Source organism: Achroia grisella, unplaced genomic scaffold (assembly GCF_030625045.1).
Source record: "Achroia grisella isolate CSIRO2021 unplaced genomic scaffold, CSIRO_AGI_Agris_v1 utg642, whole genome shotgun sequence".
Lineage (NCBI taxonomy): Eukaryota > Metazoa > Arthropoda > Insecta > Lepidoptera > Pyralidae > Achroia > Achroia grisella.
Genome location: NW_026712979.1, coordinates 5,197,489 through 5,223,650, shown reverse-complemented (window position 1 = coordinate 5,223,650; position 26,162 = coordinate 5,197,489). Strand labels below are relative to the sequence as shown.

The following is a 26,162-nucleotide window of genomic DNA, read 5'->3' as shown; positions in this document are numbered from 1 at the left end:
TAATAAAGATGAATTATAGATCACTTCCTTACGATCAATTTCAGAGTTTCGAGACGCTTGTAATGCGAAGGCCTATTTATACGGATGACCGCGTTACATCAATTTTCAGGGTTTCCAATAATAAATGGACTCGGGATTGATAGAAGACCACTGTAACCACGGCTTAGCGTTAAATGGTCTGTTTATTCCGTTCTCCTCCTATTATACTACCTACCTAATAACAGAAAAACATACTGATGGATATTTTTTTATGGATGATAATTGAATGGTGCACCCACCATAAGATCAGGTCAGTTCGCCTATCATGACATATTGATCAAGAATTTATCACGATAGTTTTTAGGGGAACCGCGTGGAGGTCAACCCGACATGGTACATTGCTAGCAATAGGGTCAACAGTCCATATTACTGACAATCCACTTCTCACCGATGGATACATTAATAATGAAAATTAGCTTGTACTCAAGTTCGGCTTCACCCGGTTGCTAATACCTGTTTTGTTTTGGATATAATAACATAATTTGTAAACATGTGTCATTTTGGAATGTATGTCTTTCATAAAACGTATCTTAAATCGGTAAAATGGTTCCGGAGGTAACTTTTTTAATAATAAAATCTTTTACAAATACCATAACTGATTATAACTGAAACGGAGGTATCTGATGTACCCGATGAGTGAAAGGTATTGGGGGTTTTATAAGACAAAATAAGGAGATAATAGAAAATGCGACTAATTCGACAGCGATGGACAATAGACCTTTACAAAAAGATTATAAAGATATAAAAGATTATAAAATTCTAAAAGATATAAAAGATTAAAAAATCAATGATTTCGCTACAATAATTTATATACCGAATTTGGCAGTGACGTTACAGAATATGCAATGCAGGTATAGCATCTTAGTCCTCCGGAACAACTTAGCTTGTATATAATTTAAGTTATGTACGTGTGATAATAATGTCACAGGACGATTTTTTAAAATAATTTTTACATTTGACCCCGTTTTATGTGCGAATTGCCAAATAAAAATTTGTGTACATAAACATCACATATTGTACTTGAGTATGATTACAACACGCGTGCTGCGTGAAAGAAGGAATTGACGTTACGGAACGAATGTAACATTTAACTTACGGCGAAGAATCAATCACCTGTATTTATATACAAGTATTATTAATCAATGATTATTTTTATTCTTAAAATAAAATTGTATATCGTATATAAACACTATTAAATTGGTCACGTGATCTCACAGTTTGTATGTACTGACGAAGTTGTCCTTTGTTTAAAAATTAAATATACAAAAATACCGATTTTCAATCTCTTTCTTTCACGTTTAATACTATAAATTCTTTAAAATTAACAAGGTTGACTTTACAAAAAGTCCTTGAGTAGAATTTCTGCTATCTCAGTCCCACTTATTTCAGCCGTTATGCAGCCACATACCATCAGATGGATCCGTATACATAGGGACAGGTCACTGTCTGTCTCTATATATACGGATTTTGAAGCGGTATTTAGTATATATAATATAAATACATGTAATTTTCTATTCATATTTGGAAACGGCTCCTAGAGTTACTTCCTAGCATGTTCATTTTCTCTTTCGAACTGATCGGTAGATTATACGTAATTTCATTATTCAACCTGAAACATCACACGACTTGTTGCCATTTATGTTGTGTTCTTTCTACGCAAGTACTTAATTGAAGTTGCGGTCAATATCGTATGTTTACGTGTTATTAGCAATATTAACTTAAGCAACTCCAAGTTTGTTTTATTTACTTAGCCTACAATTGCGTTGGATCCCCTCTACTTCACGCTCATAGAGACAGACTTAGCTGGAACTTAGTATAACACCACCACCACTTGAACTGCCTGCTCGGGGCTCGATCTCATCGGTAATCGGAACGAAAGATGCATTTCGAATTATTCATAGTGACGAGTGTGCTACATTATACAACGGGTGAATATTTCAAGACGAAACGTAAGTATTTTTAGACATTTAAATTAGTTATCGAGAACATTTTTTTCGAGATAAACATGCGGACCGTGTTGCCGGCTTCTGCCGCACCGATTTCGCAATTGAGTTATTGATGTTACGTAAATTGATTGTTTGTAATGATTATATCATGGCGTTACGTTACAAAGAAGTTGAGTGACCTTTTATCGTCTAAATCTAACCCTTATTACTATTAATTTACGTGTTGATTATGAATGATAGTGATAGTTTACGTAAATAGGAAATGTTTATGATACATATATTTTATGGTAGGGTTGACGCATTGGGAAATTGTGATATAATATATTTTAGTTGTTTTATAGTATCTAGAATATTGACTTAACGTAAATTTAGAATCATAAAAATATCTAAAATGTTATTTGTAATTATATATTTCTATTGAGTCACATTTACAAATTATAGAAGATTGGCAAAGGTTGTCTTTACGACATATTAAAATTGTCTTTAAACGTAGGTATCTACTGAAAAATTATTTTACTCGCATTGTTATACTAAGTATTAAACTTCCTGCCAGTTTATAATACCTTTATCTAAACCTACCTTACCTTTACGTTACTTTTGAATTAAAATATTAAATATAAAACCTCAGTGCGTTAGTATCGTAAAACGCTATATTTAAAAAATTAAATCATACATTATTGTGTATGCATCTAATTATAATATTATTCCTAATATTACCTAAATATTACTATAAATTAGTGAAATGATTTAGACACAGGCGATATCTCAACCTTACACTTAATATATTTTCACCTGACCTTTGATATTAATGTCTATGAGAAAAAAAAGCAATAATATTAAATAAAGACATGTATATGTACCTAGATATCTTTAAAATTATTCTACTGATGTTTAATCTTATGAATATTTCATGATGTCCGTAAAACTCAACTGTTGAGAAAACAATGCGTGGCACGGTCAATGTCAAGTGCACTAAGATTACGTAGGTAGGTTATGTACGTGTATTCTATTCTAAATTTAAATTATTGCTTCATTATAACATTCTAAATTTGAAATATTGCTTCATTATAACAGACATTTATAAATTATTGCTATGTATAAAATGCAGTCGTCTTATCTTTCTTAATTTTATACTGCTTTTATATTACTTTATGCAAAAGGTAAAATGGGAGCTGTACTACATAAAAACAAATATAATACTAAACAAATAATACTACGGATATAAAAAAAAAATTCAATTAATATATGCATTAATAAATTATGTATGCATAATACACACATGTACATATTAGTGGCCATGATTACAAAGTTTGTACTGTGTGGGAATCCAAACCGCGAAAGTGTGGCCGTGTATACATATATATACGTCGTCTCATACAAATAAATAAAATATTCTATGACAAGGACTAAGTACGTAAATAACGTAAGGATTGCGATAGGTTATGTATTGCACTGTCTTTCATTAACTGCACAAATATTATATTGTAACATCTACATAATAAATATAATTAATTACGGCTCGAAAGTAGAATTTTAATCAAATATTGTTAATACAGACTTTTAGGTGCTTATTTTACATGTATATTTTAATCTCTTTTCAGCCAATTTTATACAAACATGCCTGAAGAGTGATCCGGATTTTGATGATTGTTCACGGCAATCTGTTCAAAAATTGTTCGATGCTTTAGGTCCAGGTAAATTCAAAACACTTATTATTTTTAACCTTGTAATAACGTAAGCGAATATGCATTGTTATCATTTCACGCAAAAACAACTAAACGTGTATGGCAAAGTGACCAGAGCATAAGAATAATTTATGGATCTTATGTGGCACCTATGTACTTAAAGCGAAATTCAATGTAATGATTCTCAAATGGTGCTTTCTTACTGTGTACGTTACATCACTTTACTACATTACCAGTGCTGTCCCGTTTTTCACAGTTATTTTTGCAATAAATAGCATTTACGCTCATGTTAGTACCAAATAGATTTTACATATATAACACGATGAACAATATCATTGTATTATGCAGTTGTACGATTAGTAAAATAAAACTTGCTGACAACCCTACGCCGCAGTGCCCTGTCTGCTTGCACAGTTGCAGAGTGCCTGGTTTCTTGCGCAACGACCAATACTCACGTCTCATACCTAGTGCCACTTGTACTCCTCAGCGATTCTGCGTTCCTAGTACTATTCTCCAATTTGTACATAGTTTCCGAGGTTTTATTTTTCCTATCGCTCAACTGGGAGAAGGATAATAATGACGATGTCATAGTTAGTGTATTTTGTGAAATTAGGTTATGACAAAATAATATTTATTTCAAGAAATAAAAATATATAGTATGGTGATGGCTAAACTATAGACATAGATAACAATTAGATATATTATGATAGTGGGTCGGTAGGTTCGTGAGCCCCTAGCTAGTAGTAGTCACCTCATTACGAAACATTTTGTACATAACTTGCGGAAAGCGAAAGCGCTATTTCTTCACTACACTCATGCGACGTACGGCGCGCGTTATCAAACAAGTCATAAATGAGTTATTATATTTTTTAAGTACTATCTATGTTCCTACATGACAGAATATGTACACGTGTATTTTTGAAATTCAGAAAGAATAAAATAAATTTACTTCGTAACTTTTTAATATATTTTGGAGCCACCATCCTATAGTGATTAAAAGTAGAGTTGTAGAGTCTTATCATTTATTATATTAATAAGAATAAATATGGAAATTATATTTTAAAATATGGTCTCGTAATTTTAGGAGATTAATTAATTTAATAAATAACTAATCCTACCTTATCTATTTATTCTAGAAAATATAAAAATCAAAAGAGTAAAATAAATAATGCAAGTGAGTTTTTTATATATTATAGGTCTTCCAGAAATAGACATGCCCCCTCTGGACCCAATGAAAATTCCCAAAATAAGAATCTTGCAAGGTGATGGCCCTGTGAATGTAAATGCGGCGCTAGATGACGTCACAGTGACTGGTTTCGGGCAGACAGAAGTACTCTTGAGTCAGTGAGTATAATCTCTACATGTTTATTGCCCCCTGGTCTTATTGTCGACTGTTTGATCGACTCGGTCGAGTAATAATCGAGTCGATTCTCTTCGGAACTAAATAAAAAAAGTAAGTAAGTTTGTTACAACGTTGTTATTTCTGTTTCATTAGCAACTAGAACGCCAACAATTTTATTGTTTTATTTTCATCGATCTTTTAGATGCAGTCGTTACAATTTGCAAAAAGAAAAAAAATCCTTAACTTGTATGTATATTTAAATATCGCACATGGATATATCGCATTATAATTATTACTAACTTCTCTTTTACTAGGATGTAATGTTCTCTTAGGTAATGATTTTGTAACGCAACTAATTAATGTTTTCACCCCAGTATATTTGGCATAATCAAAATGTCTATAATACTAATAACAGTCTATAATTATTTATAATTGTTAATTTTGATTAACAGAAGATTATTAAGAAGTATATTATTATTCTTTGTTTTACAGAGTAGATAGCAAAACTTATGATTTCTACACGAGAGTTCGTGTTCCAAAAATTAGAATAGAGGGAACGTATGATCTGAAAGGAAAGATTTTATTAATCCCTTTGGTAGGTCGTGGCCTTTGCTGGTTTGAGCCAAGTGAGTATTATCTTTGATTGGTTATTAATTTATTAAACATGTAATAAAAAAGCGAATGAGCCGTGCCTGTACATTAATACCTCAAACAATGTACCATACATACATGTTTTTAAATATTTCTATCTTAACTTGTATTACTGAGGTAAAATATGTATTTTTTTAGATTTTAGTCGAATTGGCAGTGACAGTCCTCTGCCCACGTCACGTCACGTTTTTGTGTGGCGACGTCTGCCGTGTCTGCTAATTAGCTATAATTCGTTTCAGGTAACATGACCATTGACATTGTCAGTGATGTAAAATTGTACGAAAAAGACGATTTTGCTTTCTTCAATGTGACCGCAGCCCATGTAAAATACGGTATTGGTGGATTAACATTACGTATGAATAATTTATTTGATGGGATTAATTCTTTAGGTAAGTATTTGATTACATTTATAGATTACAAACAAGAGTTAAATTATATTAATATTCAATTATAGAACTTGAAATATTAGTATTGTTATAATTAAGGGTTCCCCTTACTTTAAACGCACAACGACTCAAGTGGGAGGCTAGATGCGTAAAACAGAGCTCTATGTGCTTAAAAGTCGGTATTTGATGTTTTATATATTTAAATAAAACTGAGCAATTACCACACTAATTAATTGATTTCATGATAATAATCAAAATATTTAATTCATATCGTATATAGCGCCATCTGTACGCAGCTGGTGAATACATTACATACAACTCTATTGTACTGTGAACCTGATCTGCTTCTAACAGTATAATGAAGATGGCGCCATAGTCTGATAGCAATAACTTGTTTATATTTATATTATCCTGGTACTTACGTGTTCGAAATTGCAACGTTGAGACGCTGTAGACGTTTGGGAGGAGCGTTTGACACATCATCCTCCTTCGATCGTTAATGCCAATTTATGTTGTCTTGTATTTTTTTATAACCATTACTCGCGGAATTGCGGCTTTTTCAACTCGTCATAAAATTTCTGTTATATTGGATATGAATTCCGTATGTTATTTTATTCCGGAGAATTTTTAATATATTTTCTAACCTTTTTACTATTAATCTAAGTAAGGTTATTTTTATTGATAATGCAAACAAGTATAAGTAACTATACGATGGTAAACTATTAGCGTTGCCTATGGACGCCTGAAATAATAGTGCTATGTAGAAAGGTTTACTTAGGCCCCATGTGATTTTTTCATTCAATGAGTAATAAAAAAATATTCTTGTTCCAGAGGACAGCACTAACGCTTATTTGAATGCGAATTGGCGACCCGTATCCGAGTCCTTAAGACCTATATTATCGAAGACTATAGAAGATATTCTATTGGGTTTTATGCAGCAGCTATTTCACAACTTGCCAGCTAATTTCATGATTGGTGATATAAAGTACCATCCAAGCAAAAAGAGTGACGACAAGAAGAAAGTTTAGACAAACGAGCTCTCTATTAGCATTAATAATTTAAAAGTATTTTTAAGTAGGTATTATATTTTATTAAAGATATCTGATGAATCAATGGGCAGTATTCAACTGAAGCATTACCAAGAAACGGACTGGAAATTTAGAAATACCTACTTTTTGTTTTAATTTCAAATCGACCACATGCCGTTCAGTTATGAAAGGTTCAACGATTAGGTATTTACCGATTTTCACTTGGATCCTTGGGTAAAGTTGTCTAATTTCATTTCAAGATACTCAACTCGTAATTAACAATAGGTACTTAGAGCACAGATAGCACAATACTGTTAAATACAGAGTAAAAAATCTACAATTTTCATAGACTGCTTTTCTAATGTCATCAATAATTGTATTTGTAACTGTACCTTATGTATTGGTTAGCAAATGTTGACGTGTGATAATAAAAATAAGATAACTATGTGTAATAATTGTGTATTAATATTTTTTCATGTAAGTATTATTAATTTAATTCGATTAATTACTTATTAATATCAAAGACTTTATTAAAATATTGGAAAACTAGCTTTAAAAATGTTCTGATTATCTGTCTTAACATTTATAATTAAATATTATGCTCTATAAAAATAGCAATCATTATTTTTACCCTTAAAGAGACTATCTCACATTCATCTCAACGTTTGTAGGTGTCATTTTTATTTTACTATTTAATTTATTTAAATTTATTTTTTTTTAAAAAGGAATTCTCATAATTAGTTAAATACGAGTGCATTAAGAATACCTTTTTCCCCTGACGAATTAATCCAACTGAATTTCACAATGTGGTGTTTTAAACCACCATTGCTTTATGTGTAATGGTGACCTGAGAAAAATTCACCAAAACTCGAAGTAGACGTGGTCTACCAGGCTCGATTGGGACAACACAATTTTTAGCCAAAATTAAATGTCACTGCGCGAAATAAAGTAGGTTCAGTCGTACTTTTTACAAACCGTACCCGACTTTTTTTAGGTTATATGATCTTCAACAGTGTCTGTTATTGTTAAATGGCAATCTGTCTAATTTTAGTAAGTAAGCATTAGGTTTTAGTTCTATTGATATTCTAATTACAAGACACGACTATTGTTCACAAATAACTGGAGTGTCTTGTTTCATACGGTATAGGTACGCGATGTGTGCTCTACACATCGCGTACCTATGTATTATCATCAACAGGTACAATGTTAAAGCGAAATAAATGTAGTAACGGTCACATTAAGCTCTTATAGAAAGATATACCTCACTGTATTTGATATGAATTTAATTAATTAAACTTATTTATTATTATTATATACCTTAAGGTATTTTTTAATAAAGTCAAGACTGATGACATTGTTGCGTTCAGAAATTACAGACAAGTAATTTGAAACTGTGCCAAAACATTTTTTACGTATTAGGTACCTTGGTACGTTGTTGTCGTGGCATCGTACCTACCTGGTAGGTGGTTCGAGGTCGACAATGTTACTCATCACCCTAAAATGTATTTCATTATAGTATAGTAACAAAACACTCTTAGTAATTATTATATAGTCTAAATTACGCTTATTACGAAAGGACTAATGGTACCTTAGTGCTTGTAAGCATTTTAAACCTGCATTTTTTATTTATTTTAATAAACTTTGACTTTAATTAATAATGATAAATTTAATTATACATTAATGTTTTATTATCATAAAATTACTTTAAAATAGCTAGGTACATTAGGGATAAAACAATTATTTGACAGTAACAATTAAGGAACACAGAAAGATATAATAATTAAAATACATAGGTATAAAGTTGCTAATTTCCTAATTTGTTACTTTAGCAGGCATATGATACGGACAAATAAAAACCCTTTTTTTAAGTATTTATTTAAAACAGTATTATTTTAGTACTTTTTTTTAATTTTAAATATCTTGCCTTACCTGCCAAATAGGGCGTCCAGGCATTTTATTGAAATTAGGAATTCCAAATAACACTATACAAACACAACACTTGCACGTGTTTCACGAGCTTGTCACTAGATGGCTCTCTCACCAAAGTTGAGAACTAAATAACCGTCTCCCCGTTGTAAAACGTGTTTTATACGATGCCAAATCGTTGCACGGAGAGGCAAATATTAGCGCGAACAGATATGAAACAGAAACAACGAATGATCGACAGAAATATCTCAATATGTAGTTTGATTACTTAAATTCGTTATATTCTTTTGTTAATAATAAAGACTCTAAATAACTTGTTTTAGTACCTAACTTCCACCATGTAGAACTTCATAGCTACACGCTGTTTGGAGAAACGAAACGTGAAGGAAAATATATCATAATAAATAAATTAAAAATTTCACTTGAACTTTATTCGGCAGTAAGAGAAGGGAAGGTTCTGATTTACCCATACATACACTCATACTTCATATGGTAAAAATGTCAAATAAAATTGCTCGAACATTTATGAATGATAGAAAAACTTATTTTGGCGGTAGTGTTATGTACCTACTTATATATTTTTTTATTTTTATAAATATAATGTACAAGAGCGAGGTTATTTCTTCCAACAAACTTAGAAAATATATAGGTATTTATATGTAACATATTTTGTCATTTAGTTTTTGTGGTTGTTTAATGTTTAATAGTTTAGGAAAAAATAGATGACATTGCTCAGTAAGAAGAACTTCAAAATTGACCTATATTTTAGGTGTAAATAACAGCGTCGGCATTTTATTTCAAGCATTAAGCAGGCGTGATCTATTTCATAGAATACTACTACTGTACAACAAAACCGAACCATATCATTATACAAAAATAAACCTTAACACTAAATTAAAAAATAAAATTGTGAAACAAATATTTATATCCAAAAATAAAGTGAAACAATCTGAAATGGAGTGTTTTGACTGACTGTAGGTATTCGTACTTTGAATTTATATTTCAATATAAGCTATGCATATCCGCTAATTAAAATACATACTATACATAACTATTTTATTTATAGAGAATCACTACATCTGTCATCATTAACTGGAACGAGGTTATTTTAGTTCTACATTTACTCATTAGATTCTGTAACAAAATTTCTATTAAAAAACTATATGAATTATAACAATACAATGAATACATACTAGATAATATCAATGGCGGCACATGTACTTTACCTTTTAAATCGTGTCATAATCGGCTCAGTAGTCCAGTCTTAAAACGTTACTAGAATTTTGATTTTCGTAATTTTCGCATAATAATTATTACACAAACACCTTAAACCGTTTGCGCTTAAGATTGTTTTATAGGTTAGTAACCTAAATTCTAAATTCAAATAGTTGTATATATAAAACTATGCTATTTTTTATGATACAACACATCTGCTGCTTTACGCCGCTGTGACTAATATTCGCTTTCATACTTCTCATTCGTGTTGATGTAAATATTCATTCGTTATGATTAAAATGCATCATACTGGTAGACTGCATCATAATTTATTTAACACTGCTGCTTTTTGCTGCAATCCTTGTCCAATAAGTTCCTGGTCCTTGTATGAAGAGTACTATTACCATCTTGTCGTCGTACCATAACGATTGATTGAAGACAATATTGTAAGGTATGATGAAATTAGTGTAAACATATTTGAGTGGTCTTATAATTAAGAAGAAATGCAAATTAATTAAAAAACATAGTCTTTGTTAATATATCCATTACAACATTAATGAAAAAATGAACAGTCGTAAATAAGAGTTTAGTGAACAACATATAGATGATAAAAATAGAATACACTATCTAAATGTACATAATATTTAGGTTAAATAATATTTTATACTAAATACGTATAATATACGTAAATGATACGCACCTAAAAATTTGTTGGCACCTTGCAATCAATTTAAACGTAATCACAATATAACAGAGAAGGTCATCTCGGTGATTGACCGAAAGATGAGCATTGACCCAGAGAAGGGTGCTTAAAGGGGATAGGGCCCCTTTGGTGTCGCTTACAAAAGGAACGGACACTAAGGCAGCATGAATGCAAGGAGGTTTAACAACATATATGCACTTTGCACCGAATGCGTCTGACGTCACCCAATGCCTGCATTGTTGCCGCTGCAGTTTTATTTACTTTTCAATAACTAAGATACGCATTAGAGACTTCGATCTATGAGCCTAACGTCTATGTTCACACTACTCAATATCAGACATAACGATTTACTATTTCTAAAAAATGTTTTGATGATGAATCTATCAAGTTATGGATGTCATTAAAAATTATGAAATAATTGATAAACAAGTAGGCTAAAAAACATGTTTATAAATTCAGATGTGTATAAAAAATATATTAAGACGCGTACACAATCTATCATTAATAATATTATCTATAAGTATATCATATTAACTATTACAGAAGTTTTATGTCTAGTAAACTTTTATATATGTAGTTTTTTTGTAATAAAATCATAAGTAAAACTAAGAAGACAAAGACATTCCATGTAATATTATTTGCAATGACAAAACCGTAATATTGTCTTGACGTCTATCCATCCTACTTAACACCCACCTCTGAAACACACTATAAAAATAGAAGATTTTTGTACTCCAGAATATTCCTTACTCAATAAACTGAAATAGGTCGTACTTCATGAGCGGTTCAAGGTGGCGCGTGGTGGCAAGAATAGATTATGAGTAAACCGCTTAAAATAGCGACGCCCTACAGTCATCACGTGTTGACGTTCGAGGAATGTGGGTACCCAGTCCACCAACCTATAGAAATTATCTTTGAAGATTTTATCGACAAATTACGATGTTCTGTATATCATAGACACTACAAGGCAACAACGGACAAGATCTTTTTGATGTTAATTGCTATTAAGCAATTAACTTCAAAAAGGTTGTCATAATTGCCTGTTCTTGTTTTTGTGTGGTTTTTCTTGTTCCAATTCTGATTCTTATTTTCCCCTGCTGTGTTTGCTGTGCAATAAAATAAATTTACACCGTGTTTACTTGCTTATTCCGTTTTGGATTAACTATAAATATTCCCCTGTTCCTTCTCATAACACAATTTCAAGCAGACTGAACAAATCTATATACAATAACAGTAGCTGTAAGAAGAAGTAGAACTGATACCACTAATGTAAATATAGTGTTAGGTCGACAGGTAACACTATATATTTCTATTTGAATAGAAAACCGACTCATTATATCATCTTCCTCTGGTGACCCGCTAGGGTGTACCGTTAGCGAAAGCGGAGGCACCAGTCCATAATCATCTATTAAAAAGTAGAATAGTAATTTCAGACATCATGTAACTGCTTTCATAGTTATGAGTTATCGCTACATAAGTCACATGGGAGCACATCAACGGCAAAACCGGAGTTGAAGACTGTCGCCGTGGTCGAAATCGGCCGGGATTACATCATCATCATCATCATCAGTTATGAGTTATTGAAATGAAAAGAAAACTAGATGAAAACTTTTAGCTGAGGTAAAAACAAAGTAAGAAAATAGCGATAAAAAAATAAAAATATCTTTTGTAGAAAATTAAAAAAATATTTTATAGTAAATTATAGTCATTTGAAAAGTCAAAATTAGTCAAGTCAGTCAGTCACCTTGTCACTGTTCTATGGTTTCAATTATCAAAAAAAAAAGTGGCCGAAAAAGTAATCCTACACATAATAAAACGTAAATGAGCTGATATCAAACATTATTAAAAAAAAATGTTCTAGTAGTGAACGGTTCCTACGACGATAAATATAGTTTCTTTTTTGTTTCTAATTGCCAGAAACAGATTCCTTTAATCCTGGCAATTGAAGTCACGAAGAACTTATCCTCGTTTCATTATCAAAAAAATTAAAACGTTTTCTTTTTCGAATACTCTGCATACAAATTTGCGGACATAGCTAGTATATGTAAATTACCACCAGACACAACGCCATCTAGTTAAGGCAATTGAAATATATGTTTGCATGTATTGTGTAGAAGTAACACAGTCATGTAAAGACAATAGTGGGCGTAAATTGCACGTGACTTGTTGTTTATTAATTACGACCATAGCTTAATGATTATTGCAAATGCGATTGAAGACCATTTCCAATTTATACTATTATTTTTTGGAATGACCATTTCCAATTTATAATTATACATACAAATATTAATTTGTTACATAAATTAAAAAGTCGTGGATACCCCAGTCTTGCCTATTTCGTGAATCATGCCGCTTTTCTTTATAAATTGTGTTTCGGATATAGGGTAAGACTATAGATACAGTAAAATTACAGGGGATTGTTAGCAATGTGGACTGTTGTCCTTATTGCTAGCAATGTACCATATATCGGGTTGACCTCCAAGCGCTTCCCCCAGGAAACCATCGGGATAAATTCCTGATGAATATGTAATGATGGGCTAGCTGGCCTGACCTAATGCTCATGTTATCATCCTCTACTGGTGTCCCGCCAGCGTAAGTTACCGTTAGCGCAGGCGGGTGCACCATTACTATCATCTATAATACCTAGGTATAGTGGTTTCCTGCACATACACACACACACACACAATGGTCACAGAATTCGAAATGTACATAGTTGAAAGGGAAAAAATAAATAGATAGGTTCATAGTACAAAAATCTTTCTGATTCTATTTATTGATACGGTAGTATTGCAGTCGATACAACTATAAATTTCTTCAGCTTTGCTGCTTTACTAGTAAGTCCTGTTCAGCTGACAGGCGAATGACATAACTTGATCCATATCACCAAGACCTTACAATATTTAGATGTAGGTATTCACCATATACATGTACAGAAATATCGTTTAGTTTGTCGTTGTATTCTCTGTGATGTTCAGGTTCACGAGCGAACGTAGGTACCTACCTACCTGAAAAATAAATAGGTTGTTTGTTATGTTAGTTAAGACTTTTTTAGGTCGCTAAAAAAGTTTTAACTAACATTGGCCATTATTCTTGACTATATTACTTACACAACAAAAATTGTAACGGCTATCTACAGAGCATTATTGTCTGGCGCAGAGAGCGATAAGAGAAAAAGATTGGAACGCTTGGAACGTGGGCGTCCGCCAGTGGAGAATCTGGAGCAGGCAGTTACGATCGCCAAGTACTAGGACAACATAAAATCAAAGAGCACTTTCAGAAATGCAGTTTAGTGTAAAGTGCCCTCTAGCGCCAATTAGTAAAAACAACTCATATGGATTGCTATTTCTACAGAGATATTTATAGGACATATGTTAATAGATGTCACCAGTTCATTCAAACCTACATTTAAGAATGTTTCTGAAAAAGAAAATAAACACGTATTCTATTGAATTGATACTACTGTTTTCTAATATCTATTAGTCTATTATTACTATTGACAGTAGTTTTTTTATAATATTTGTTATATTGAAAACATCGTAGCAAAACAACACACGTAAATGCTTTTTCTCAATAACCAGTTTTAATATTTCTCCGATAGATGTCAGTCACGGTGTATAATATAATGTTAAGTTTCAATCAAAATTATGATGAATACCTATGATAAATTAATTTGAAATACTGTTTTATTAGGTATTTAATACAAAATAATATGTATAAGAAATGCCTTCTAAGTATACAATTAGTTAATATCAAATCTCTCGTTTATCGTGTAGATACACGGTGGTAAGTAAAAGCATTTTTTAAATAGAAATATCTATTTTCCAAAATATGTTATGGAAACTAAAAAAAAAAACTATAAAAACTCAAATCATCCAGTTCTTTAATAGAATAGAATAAGAATATTTCATCTGAAAAGCAAAAAATAATTAGTTAAATGAGTTAATCGAGTCGTTCTCTTGTCTCTCATGTGGATAGACTAGCAAAACGCGCGGTGTTTCTGTTGAGGTAGATTTTAGAGTTTCACGTATTTCAGTCGACAAGTAGCTGGTTTTATAAGATACTAGCTACTCGCCCCGCTTCGCACGGGTGTATATGTATTATATATATAAACCTACCTCTAGAATAACTCTATCTATTAAAAAAAAAACACTTCAAAATCCGTTGCATAGTTTTAAAGGTTTAAGCATATATAGGGACAGACAGTGACAGCGACTTTATTTTATACTATGTAATAATGATGGTGATGGTTGTCTCGAAGAGTGAAATTACAGGATAAGAGGCATGACATCTATTATAGAGGATACAAAAGTGGTCTCGCATCACAAGATAACGTGATGCTGTTCATGTTTATAGGCAACGGTTATACTCGTAGCATACCATCAGATGTGTTGCAGCTTGCTTGCCTTAACAAATACATAAAAATGTCCGTACCCGCGGTATTTATGATTGTTTTTTAAGTTATAACATTGTACATATATTATCTACTAATTGTAAAAGTAAAGTTGTAAAGGTCTACTTAATAAATCATGGCCACTTTATGTATTTTAGATTGTTGTGTAGAACCTTAGTACAAGTGCTGCATTATTGAATATAAATGATGTTTACGTAGTAATAAATATAATAATAATAGTTTCATAGTAGGAGACTGAATTTATAATTAGGTATACGTTTGGTAAAGATACTGTCTGTAGTAATATGTGGATATACATAATTGCCTCTTCTTTGAAGATTTGTCAAACAGATATAAGTAATTAATATATCAGTTATAGGGAAATAAAACAAAATTTCTGTTAGTAATAATTTAACTGCATTTTACGACACTATGATAAAAATTGAAATTAATAGTAAGCTCATTTAAATAACATTGAGTAATAATAAAAACAAATTATTTACATTAATTAATATATAAGATTTAAGCAAATATTTTACTAATATTTGGTATTCCATTATTGCACGTAAGTGAAAGTGTATGATTCTGTGTTATCTTTAATATCTACTACTGATAAATAGGTACACATAAATTATACTACCATTTACAATTTCTCTTAATATTATGCGGTTCAAACGAAGCTTATTGCTTGTAACACGTATTGTGACTTTTTACAAAATAATTACGTCATAATTTAATCAGACCTAATTCATACCTAACAATTATTTAAGAATAAATAGTACCTATAAATAGATCTATTTACATAAAACAGTTTGGAGCATCATTATGATTACTAAAAGATTATTGCAAAATATTTGGCACCTCTTGATTAATATTTATTGATACGATAACTTATTGAACTTTTAAATACAGTTATCCTCAAAAAAGAAAACTTGTGCCTATATAATACACTAATGTATAAAATTACACCAGTTCGTCATAATTGTCATTGAAAGTTTGATCCAGAACATCACTATCGAAACTAGAGGCAGTTTTCTTTTGGATGGCGTCGTCCTTTTGAGCGAGCAATCTATCACAAGCCATTAGTCTACCGTGCAGAACTTCATATACCCTTGTCATTGATGCTACTTTTTCTTTACAAGACGGATCAGTTTCTATAGCGAAGAGACGGGAGTCCAGTAATTTAATAGCTGCTACAATATAATTCCTTAAAGTCTTCATTTTGTGTTCAGTGCTGATTCTATCCAGAAAAGAGCACACTTGTCTCTCTCCGCATAAAAGCACGTCAACATCATACGCCAACGGAGAATGCTGTTTATGAAGGTATGCTATCAATCGTTTTGCATATCGTCTGTATGTACGATATGCCTTTCGTTTTCTAGGTCCGAGAGTCCTTCCCATGGTCATTGATTTTTTCATATCATCAATTACAGCCTTGTATCCAGCATCGACTTTAGAGTCGAATATGTCCCGCAATCGAGTTTCAACAGGTTGTAGCTCATAAGGCGCTGGCGAAGGAGGCAGAGAAGGTGAAGATGGCGGTGGTGACGGTGGTAATGTATTGCGAGTATTCTCTTCTTCACTAGATTCGGTTGAGATTCTGCATTCTGTAGGACTGGCCTCAGGAGCTGGGTAGGGGCGTTGTCTCGTTCTCTGTCGCTGAACACGGGCGGGACGTGGAGCCGTACGAGCATTATAAGCGGTTAGAACATTGGCATCTTGTTCTGTAAGTGGTCGAGCTCTCTGTGTTGCCGCTAAAGGTATTATCCGAATTTTGACGAGACTGTAACTTTGGTGTATTTTTGCTTTTATCCGGGGGTCGTCGTAATCTGATCCCCAAAGGTCACGAATAGCAGATTCCTTAAGATATCGAACTTGACAGAGTTCGCCGTTGAAAAACCTCTTGCGCTGTTGTTCGTTGAGTGTATCTCGTTCCGCTCCTGTAAGTCCATGGATTTTAGTGAGATGGTCTGGAAGTTTCCCGTAAGTAAATCGTGCGCAGTTTTCTATTGGGCATGGTATGTTGGCGTGATTCTGTTTTTTCGTGCGAGCTGCAGTCACCGGCGGCCGGGTCGTCATTTTCTTCTTCTGGAACAAAAAATATTATTATAAGCTTTTTATTATCCTATTTATTTATGTATGTTATGTATATTATGTATGGTTTTATTTGCTTCGGTGGTTTAGCGGTTTAGCATACCGCTTTAGTTCCGATGGTCGTGGATTCTATTGTGGGCACGATGCAAAACAGTTGTAATCATAAGTATGGGTGCTTTGTACTATAATACTTAGATCTGTACTTTACACACACGGTAATATGCTACATTTGCTTATGGTTTGGGACTGAGGGAATATCGCTGTTTGAATTTTCCAGAGTTATTATTATTATTTATTAAAATTTGGAATTGGTTTTATTAAATTGTTCCAAATGAATACTAATTTCAAATAAAATTTCTTTATTCCTGTAAGTTTACAGAAAGTTATGATTAAGTTAATAAAAATTACATTCATTATGCTTTGATAGAGCAAGTAAAAAAATAGTAGTTATTTATATATTATATTATTACGTCGTAACAATTAGTAAACTCAAGTATTCCGAATGTTTTTCTAGTCCAGATAATTTATTTAGAGGGTGTTTATCGACACTGGGGGTGGCTGTCCGAGTATAATAATTGTGTTGACGGAGTCCGCCGGCTATTTGCGAAGCGCCGGCCCTCTTGTCCTACGCTTAATTTATTGAAAACAATGCCTCCTCAGTAAATGTCGTTTTGTTAGTTATCTTGTTTATATTATAAGATAAACATACAAAATATTCACTGAATAGATATTCTAAAAGGTAGTTCAATAAAAACTATTTTTTTTATTTATTTAAATTAATATTATAAAGAAGAAGGAGAGACTTGTTTTCTTATAATTAAATAATTATTTTTTTATAATTAAAATTAATTAATTCATTATAATTAAATAGAAAATAAAAAAATAAATAAAACCATTTATAGCGACATATAATACCAAGAATTTGACATGTATTTTTAATTATTTAAAGAATTCATGAATTCCAATTATCCGAAACGGGGTGTTTTTCAAACATCAATTCATCCATCCGCACTCACAGAATTGTTCCTTTATGTTATAATATTATTAACATATTGATATTTACCACATTCCATTAAGTGAGTCGTTAATCTGTTTGTCATTAATATCAAATAAGGAAATATCAAAATATACTGCATTGGTTTCGTTTAGAGATTTATTTTCATGCAATTAACGTATATACAATACATAATATATTTATTTACAGAAATATTTATAAAACTTAACAGATTATTTTTTGTACAGTTAACAAAACAATGAATTAATAGATATTGTTTCATTTATTTTTAATAACAACACATTTTGGGGGGATTCATTAAACTTTCATAATGTAAAATGAAACAACAATGGCAAGTCAAGACCGCCGTCTGATTGAGCTAATATTTATTTTGTAAATTAGCTAGTATCGCCGCCAGTGTTCTCTTTGGCCGTCTCGCAACAAATAATCTAAATTAAACGATCCCCAGAACCCGTTGTTTTATATTCTTTAATTAATAATTTTGATTAGCTTCCATGTTTTCAGTTATAAAACATAACAATTGATAAAATTTTATGTTATGTTATGTGTTTTTCTTATTTCTTTGGAGCTTTTTATTTACTGAAAACTTATATATATATAATATAATATGTTATAAACATTATATTTATTTAATATGTGTAGTCAAAGTTTTATAGCTGTCCAAAAACGATTGTATATTTATTGACTTATCCATACTGATAGCTATGTGCGGAGTTTCAATCGCGTGAAATTTATAGCCTGTGTTATTCTGACGTTATAAGCTATATTTTTGTGAAGTTTCTTAAAATCCAGCAGCTGTTGCATGAAATAGTTAAATAAAATATACAAGTTGGAAGTAATAAACAAGGAAGTTTGTGAGTGTGGATGGATGGACCGTCCACACTCACAAACTTCCGCGTTTATAATATTAGAAAGATTCGTGTTACTCTCTCTCTCTCTGTCTGTCTATCTGTTAGCTTTTTATGTCTAAACGGCTAAGGTCTTTATGAAATTTAAGATTATATGACGAGGAAGAATATCTATACAGGCTATCTTTTATACGTATAATTAGTAAAAATCACGGGATCTTACCACGTTTTATATTTATTTGCTGAGTTGCTATTTTGCTGAACTCAGCAAATAAATATAAAACGTGGTAAGATCCCGTGATTTTTACTAATTATACGTATAAATAATGACCGCGTCAAGTTTAAAACAGGCTATCTTTTATCTAAAAAAAAACAGACAAAATCGCGGGTAACTAGTATTTATTATAAACTTCGGCTTTAGTAGTGCAGGTATTAAGCCCAAACCCTCGAGTTCAGATGATCGCGAGTTTGAGCCTCAGCTGAATTGAAACAATTATTAATATTATAATTAGTCTGAATTTCTATTTAATAGGTCTATTGAGAACGTTTAGGCATGGCGTAGGCATGAAACACATGATAATGTGTTGATAATTCTATGGGACTATGATTTCATGTCTCCGCCATGCCTAGATAAGTGATCTCTCACATGACGTGACGTGGTGCTGTTTGTGTATAGCGCGGTGTAAATAATAAATATATAACAGTGTATAATTAATACAGCGCTATCTAGTCCCGTGGTAAGCAGAGCTTGTGTTAGCACAGATAAAATAATATTACATAATACTAGACAATGGATTACTTAGATTTTTTTGTAAATACATACATAATACACATACTTAGAAACACCCAGACCGATGCAAACAATCATACTCGTAAATACAAATGTATGCTGTGCGAGGAATCTAACCCGCGACCATTGGAAGTAAAGCATAGTGCTATACCGCTAGACCACCGAGGCCGTCAAGTGTAATATAATAATATTCTATACACATCTATATGTCTGACATATTACCATAATTATCTATATTTCATCTCACGATTGATAAGACGGGCAGGTCGCGTTTTGAGAAAGTTGTCATAAAGAACCCTTTTCGGATAGAAGTGCGGCGTGAATAAATAACTAATTTGCATATTTAATATCAGGTATCGCGATTCAATTGCGGGTTCCGTGAATTATTAATCCAATGCCGCGGTTAGCTTATTACCCTCTGGCTTACACAATCAAATATTCAGATCAGATATTCTTAATTAGCTGAGTATAAAGTGGAGGCTTTATTAACACAAACATTGTTTTACTTGTCAAAATTACAATTTAGCCGTTTTACCTATGATGAGATAGCTGGAATAGATATCTACTCGGTTTACTCAGTAAATTACGTATTATTAAGTATTTATGAACTCATCAAAATATAACTTACTATATTTATCAATTAACTACATTTTATAAAATATTGTCTATATTAAAAAATCTTTAAAAAAGGCAACTGCTGTTTATAATTTGCTTTAAATTATAACATGGTCATTCATTTTCAAATTATATACTTCACAATTCTTACCTTATCCTTCGATGTTTAGTATATAAAAAGCTAAATGGTATATTTTAGCTACACTGTGTCCTCTATGGTTTATTATTAAGCTTTAAGATCAGAAAAGAATCTGAGCAGATTTATCAAATGGCGCCTGATTTTTATCTAATAAAGCTACATGTTGAGTTTTTTTAATTATTATTATTATTTAACACAAGTTTTATTTGTAATTTGTGTAATAAATGTGAAATTCTTCCTATTAGACGATTAGGCTTTCCGGCAAGTCAAACAAGGTGAACCCTCCGGCCCGGAACCTGTGGTATTTTATCCTATTTTTACGCCACTAGCTGTCAAGTATGCCTCCAGGTTATCGACCTAGGAAACTATCATAGTGAATTCCTGTTATTGTTTATACTATATGCGTTATGATGGCAAACAGTCCTATGTACGCTGAGGCCAGGCGTGTCACGTGCGCGTTGCCGACTCTTAAGAAACCTTAATATAGGGCATATTAAAAGTTTAATTTCTTATGATATAATGCCATATGCCATATATATGATAAAATCCCATACTACAGTCTCGCGAAAAAACATTCCATAATCATAATATACGCGGATGGAAGATGTTCTGAAACCACAATGTCCTAGACAACTTAGGTACAAGCATGTGGGTATTAATTGCCTATCGATGGCGGAGCGGTAAAAAGTAGCCGTGGGCGTCATGTCAACCTCAGTGAGAGAGCTTCAAGCTCAGTGAGACCGAGCTGGTATCCAGGAGCTCCTGCCTAAAGATGAGATTAGTACTCTATATGCGGACGAAATTCTGTTATTTCACGCAAAATTGTATACTTTCACGCAATAACTACTAAACGGATTTTGATGAAACTTACAATAATATACTTTATGCATTAGAATAATATACATAGTAATATATACTAATATAAATACATAGGCTATTTTTTTATATTCAATTTAACGTGGATGAAACCGCGGGCACAGCTAGTATACAATAAAGATAATACTGAAGGCTGTTTTAACATTTTACTGTATTATAATTCTAATACTCTAGCTTTATAATAATTACAGTAAATAAATAAATAACAGTTAAGAGATTCAGTTTAGTAGTAGCTACATAGATAGATAATAAACTATGTTAATATTTTTATTTCGCCCACTTTTTCTTTACAAAAAATACTTACATGATATATTTGTTAGTGTAAATTGTAAGATACAAAGATAGAGTAAAAGGAATCTAAAAACACGTCGATTAACCCTCAAACGCGGAGGTGTTCGGGGGCGACCACCCCGCCGTGCACCGAGCGCATCCGTAAACACAGGGTAAACAAGGGAACAGCGTAAACAAGGGTGCACTCGATATTGCAACCTGAAGGACGTATTTAATAAATGGTGTTCACATTTTATTTATGTTGGCTAATGGATTCATTTTTATTACAATATTGAATACGTTTATTAATATTGTAAGTACAAACGTATGTTTGTTTGTCTGACTGTTTCTTACTACTTATATATTACGACGGAAAGTATTGTAATCAAAGTTACTATTCATATAGATCACGGGGATGAACATACATCTCAAAAATATTGAAATAAGAGATAAATATTTGTACAGAAGAAATCTCGAGTAGTAGCTATAAATATTGAATCTTAAGGAACTAAACTTGTAATAAAATATGATGAAATGGATACTAAATATCTATTTACTATAGAGTGGTATAGGTTTTAATAAGGTAAAACAAAAAAGGGAGAACGTTGTCAATTTTACTATAATTTTCTCCTGTGTTAAACTTCATAACTTGTCTTAAAGGTGATTACATTATAATAATACATTTTTAATTTAAAAACTAGTAGGTCTTGCGTATATACATATAAATAAGATCAAGATCTGATTTGTAGTTTTATAGTTAATCTTATTTAAACGATTGAAGTCTGTTTTTCGTGGTCTGATCGCGGCCAAATAATTATAACCAACTGTTCAATTTGTATGCACTTGGATAAATTGTTTTTCATTATATACAAATATTAGTATAGTATAGGAATGAGGATGTTTAAGTGTCATCGAACATTAAGATATATACATGAATATGATTTCCCAAAACTGTAGTATTAAAGTTAGAAATATCTTTCTATTTTTCATTACTATATACATTACAAAATACAGTCATTTATGATTATTAGTTTCTAAAATTTCTGAGATCATACACTTCCCATTGTCCTAGTCCTTCAAGAACTACGCCGAGCAACAAAATTATAAGGCTGATTTAAAATATATTATACTTGTACCCCAATCATATGCTACCCCATTGGAGCTGGTAACTATTTAGAATAAACTAGTATGACTCAATATTAATTATTACAGGCCTATTTTGAAATAATAAATGAGTACGATTAAATTGATATCAAATAAAAGTACTTTAATTTTGCAAAAAAAAGGACATAGTGATTTACAAAGATAGTAGAAAATAATTTAAAGAATGTTTAATATTGTTTAATTTATATAATGTATTAGGTAATATACAATTATAGATTATTTGATGTTTATTTTTATACAGATTATAGATTGTTTATCTGTGCGACAATTTTTAATTTATTTACTATTATTACTGTTAATTTATTTGTGTTATATATTTTTTTTATTCAAACAAAAACGTATATTATTATCCCAATTGTTTTGTTTAATAAAAAATGACACCACAATAAAAGCTATTCTGAGGTTTGTAGATAAGGAGGATTTCTTAGAAACAGTTTATCAAAAATACACTGTTGGCAGAATATTATCCATTTATTATTTTTAAAAACTCAATATTCAACCGTATAATGAATGATACGTTTTTTATTTCAATATTTTGTAGAGGTGTATATAAATTTATAATTTTTATTTAACTTAACAGAAAAAGTACATATTATATTACAAAAGAATACAGTATTTCATATTTATGAAAGCAAAAGTCACCAATTTTACAAGAAATATGTACAATAATACTGAGTTCAAAAACAAGTAATGAATTTAAACAAAATTAGAAATCATAATTATAATATATATAATATACAAGTAGATACCATATATAACGGCTATTAATATAAAACATATAGTGATATAATAATAATAACTTACCCCAAATTAGCACACACTGCTCCAAGGAAATCGCGTGTTGTTTACGAGAATAAACACGTTGTTGTTATTTATGTTAACCCTAAAATCGCCGCTGAAAACGTGCGACCCCCTGTACTGTCGTCACTCAACTGACGTTACGTAACTTGTATCCTGACAATCCTGTACCCAACCCTCGAACGTCTATGCATTTTCTCTAACCACCAATTTTCTTTGAACTTTCCTGCCTCTCTTTACTGTACGCAAAACGATATAATTACATGAAAAGTACGTTTAATGGAGGGATCTATTTGCATTGGTTTTGTTCGAATACCTTGATCCTCGGTTCGTAAGGGATCGGAAAACTTCGGATTTTACAAAACTCCGCCTTTGCGTAGTCAAGTCTACGTCGTAGAGGTAATGACGCGACGTAGCAATTTATTATAAATAAAAGTATTTAATAATACATTAATAATATCAATTATTAATGTATTATTAAATACTTTTAATGTGTGTTTATTTTTTATTATATTTGTTATTTTAAGTTTTTAATGGTAAATTTCATTGTAGTAGGTTTATATATTTACAAAGGTTTTTTTTTTATAAATTTATGCAAGTAAATTTTAAATGTTATCAAGAATTTAATAAACGTAATTGTAACTGAATAAATTCACAAAGTTTTTTTATTGGTTGCAGTTTATAATATGCATCTAATATTAGGTTGGCTTTAAACAAATAGCGCAGTATGTACGAGTATAAATTATATATAAATACGGTGATAATTTTGCTCAACTTCCATGGAAATTATTTATTTTTTAGATTATTAGTGGAATAAACTTCTTCTCAATTGTATAATGCTGGTATTTCCTGGAGTAAAGTTTATGCACAATAATATATATGTCTACGCGTGGTGTATATTAGGCATATACGTAGGCAACGCATATATATTCATTTAGTTCCATATATATTTATTTCGTTTAATGCGAGTGCGTTATCACAAACATCATTAAACATTAATGCTTAATAGCATTAGACTTAAACGTAATACATCATATTCTTATATTGCTCTCAATTTTTCATCGTAACTAACTCAACATACATACAAGTAAGAATGAAATTTTTATGTCAGCATTAAAAGGACACGCCCATCTGATGGAACTGGGAGTGGCTGAAATAATACACGCCTACCGCCTTCTCCATTGCTTGAGGCTCTTTCAGACAATGTCACTTATTATAATGCTACCGATTTTGAAGCACCATAGTTCTTAGGAGGAAATTTAGTAAAAAATTACATCCGTATTTGGTCGTATAACCTAGCGATATGGCGATTCGCATATTGATCGCTTCAACTTTCTAGACGATTGATTAAATACTCAGTGGGGATACAATAGCATCCGGATTACAGGCTCGCTTGTTTTTTATATAACTTGCAAATTGATTTCGCAAGCAATTTAAATTCCTCTGGAATATCAACGCATAAGTGATACCAATGGTATGTTGACTTGCTGACCATCAGGTGGCTTGCTTGTTTTATTGTTCTAATTAATTAAAGAAATCTCTAATATACTATACATCATACTAGGTACAATATTAGTATTTTTTGTACCGATTGACAGTACGAATGTAAACTGATAGTGCATTTTAGTAAACTAGAAAAGAACATGTTATTTCATTGATTAACAATTTGCAAAATTTTATTTCGATGAAATTTGTAATTGCTTATTACTTACATATATTTTTTTATACCACGAAGTGTGGTAATCAAGAATATGGCCATTCTGATGGTAAATAGTTATCGTAGTCTACGGAAGCCTGAATGAGCAGGGGTTGTAAGTGGGCATTGCCTGTATGATAAGGTATTTTCTCTCAGCTATTTTACCTATATGTATATCCGTGAAAAAGGAATGGTCAAGATTTAAATTGTAATATTACAGATATAATTTGCATGTTTCTAAAAATTTCTAATATACTTATGATTATTGAGAGCGTCGTGTCTAGTTATTTACTAGATTAAACACCGATAATAAAATTAATCATTACGAATGTATGCTATACTCCTGCCATGTTGAATTGCATATACAGAGAGAAATGTGTGCAAATCAAGTATTCACAATAACACTGGTTTTTTCTTATGAATGATAATGTCAGGTGAGTTAGCCCATCATGGTAATTCATCATGAATTTATCACAATGGTTTCCAAGGGAACCACGTGGAGGTTAACTTGATATGGTACATTGCTAGCAATGAGGTAACACCGGT

General features: G+C 31.4%; 3 protein-coding genes across 3 annotated transcripts in view; 1 reads left to right on the top strand and 2 right to left on the bottom strand.

Moving 5' to 3' along the window:
- Window positions 1-9,156, bottom strand: part of LOC131849386 (muscle-specific protein 20-like) — a 31,711-nt gene extending 22,555 nt beyond the window's left edge. Inside the window, exon 1 of the mRNA XM_059199454.1 lies at window positions 9,007-9,156. Within this exon, the coding sequence (XP_059055437.1) occupies window positions 9,007-9,030 (24 nt within the window). The 5' untranslated portion in view covers window positions 9,031-9,156. The remainder of the gene's footprint in view (window positions 1-9,006) is intronic.
- On the top strand, window positions 1,896-7,522 carry LOC131849385 (circadian clock-controlled protein daywake-like). The gene is made up of 6 exons (XM_059199453.1): window positions 1,896-1,988; window positions 3,587-3,679; window positions 4,867-5,014; window positions 5,505-5,638; window positions 5,903-6,052; window positions 6,881-7,522. The coding sequence occupies exons 1-6, from the start codon at window positions 1,919-1,921 to the stop codon at window positions 7,075-7,077; spliced, it is 792 nt and encodes a 263-aa protein (XP_059055436.1). The 5' UTR covers window positions 1,896-1,918; the 3' UTR covers window positions 7,078-7,522.
- Window positions 9,157-15,823: 6,667 nt separating the features above from the next.
- On the bottom strand, window positions 15,824-24,030 carry LOC131849490 (uncharacterized). Its single transcript, XM_059199571.1, has 2 exons — window positions 23,927-24,030; window positions 15,824-17,399 (listed from the first exon to the last, which is right to left on the bottom strand). The coding sequence occupies exon 2, from the start codon at window positions 17,388-17,390 to the stop codon at window positions 16,275-16,277; it is 1,116 nt and encodes a 371-aa protein (XP_059055554.1). The 5' UTR covers window positions 17,391-17,399; window positions 23,927-24,030; the 3' UTR covers window positions 15,824-16,274.
- Window positions 24,031-26,162: the final 2,132 nt, after the last annotated feature.

What these genes read in the sequence shown, in the direction of transcription:
- LOC131849385 (XM_059199453.1), top strand. Translation starts at nt 1,919, where the DNA reads ATGCATTTCGAATTATTCATAGTGACGAGTGTGCTACATTATACAACG. An exon ending in CCTTTGCTGGTTTGAGCCAA is followed by an intron (nt 5,639 to 5,902) that starts GTGAGTATTATC and finishes AATTCGTTTCAG; the next exon opens with GTAACATGACCATTGACATT. An exon ending in TGATGGGATTAATTCTTTAG is followed by an intron (nt 6,053 to 6,880) that starts GTAAGTATTTGA and finishes TTCTTGTTCCAG; the next exon opens with AGGACAGCACTAACGCTTAT.
- LOC131849490 (XM_059199571.1), bottom strand. Translation starts at nt 17,390, where the DNA reads ATGACGACCCGGCCGCCGGTGACTGCAGCTCGCACGAAAAAACAGAAT.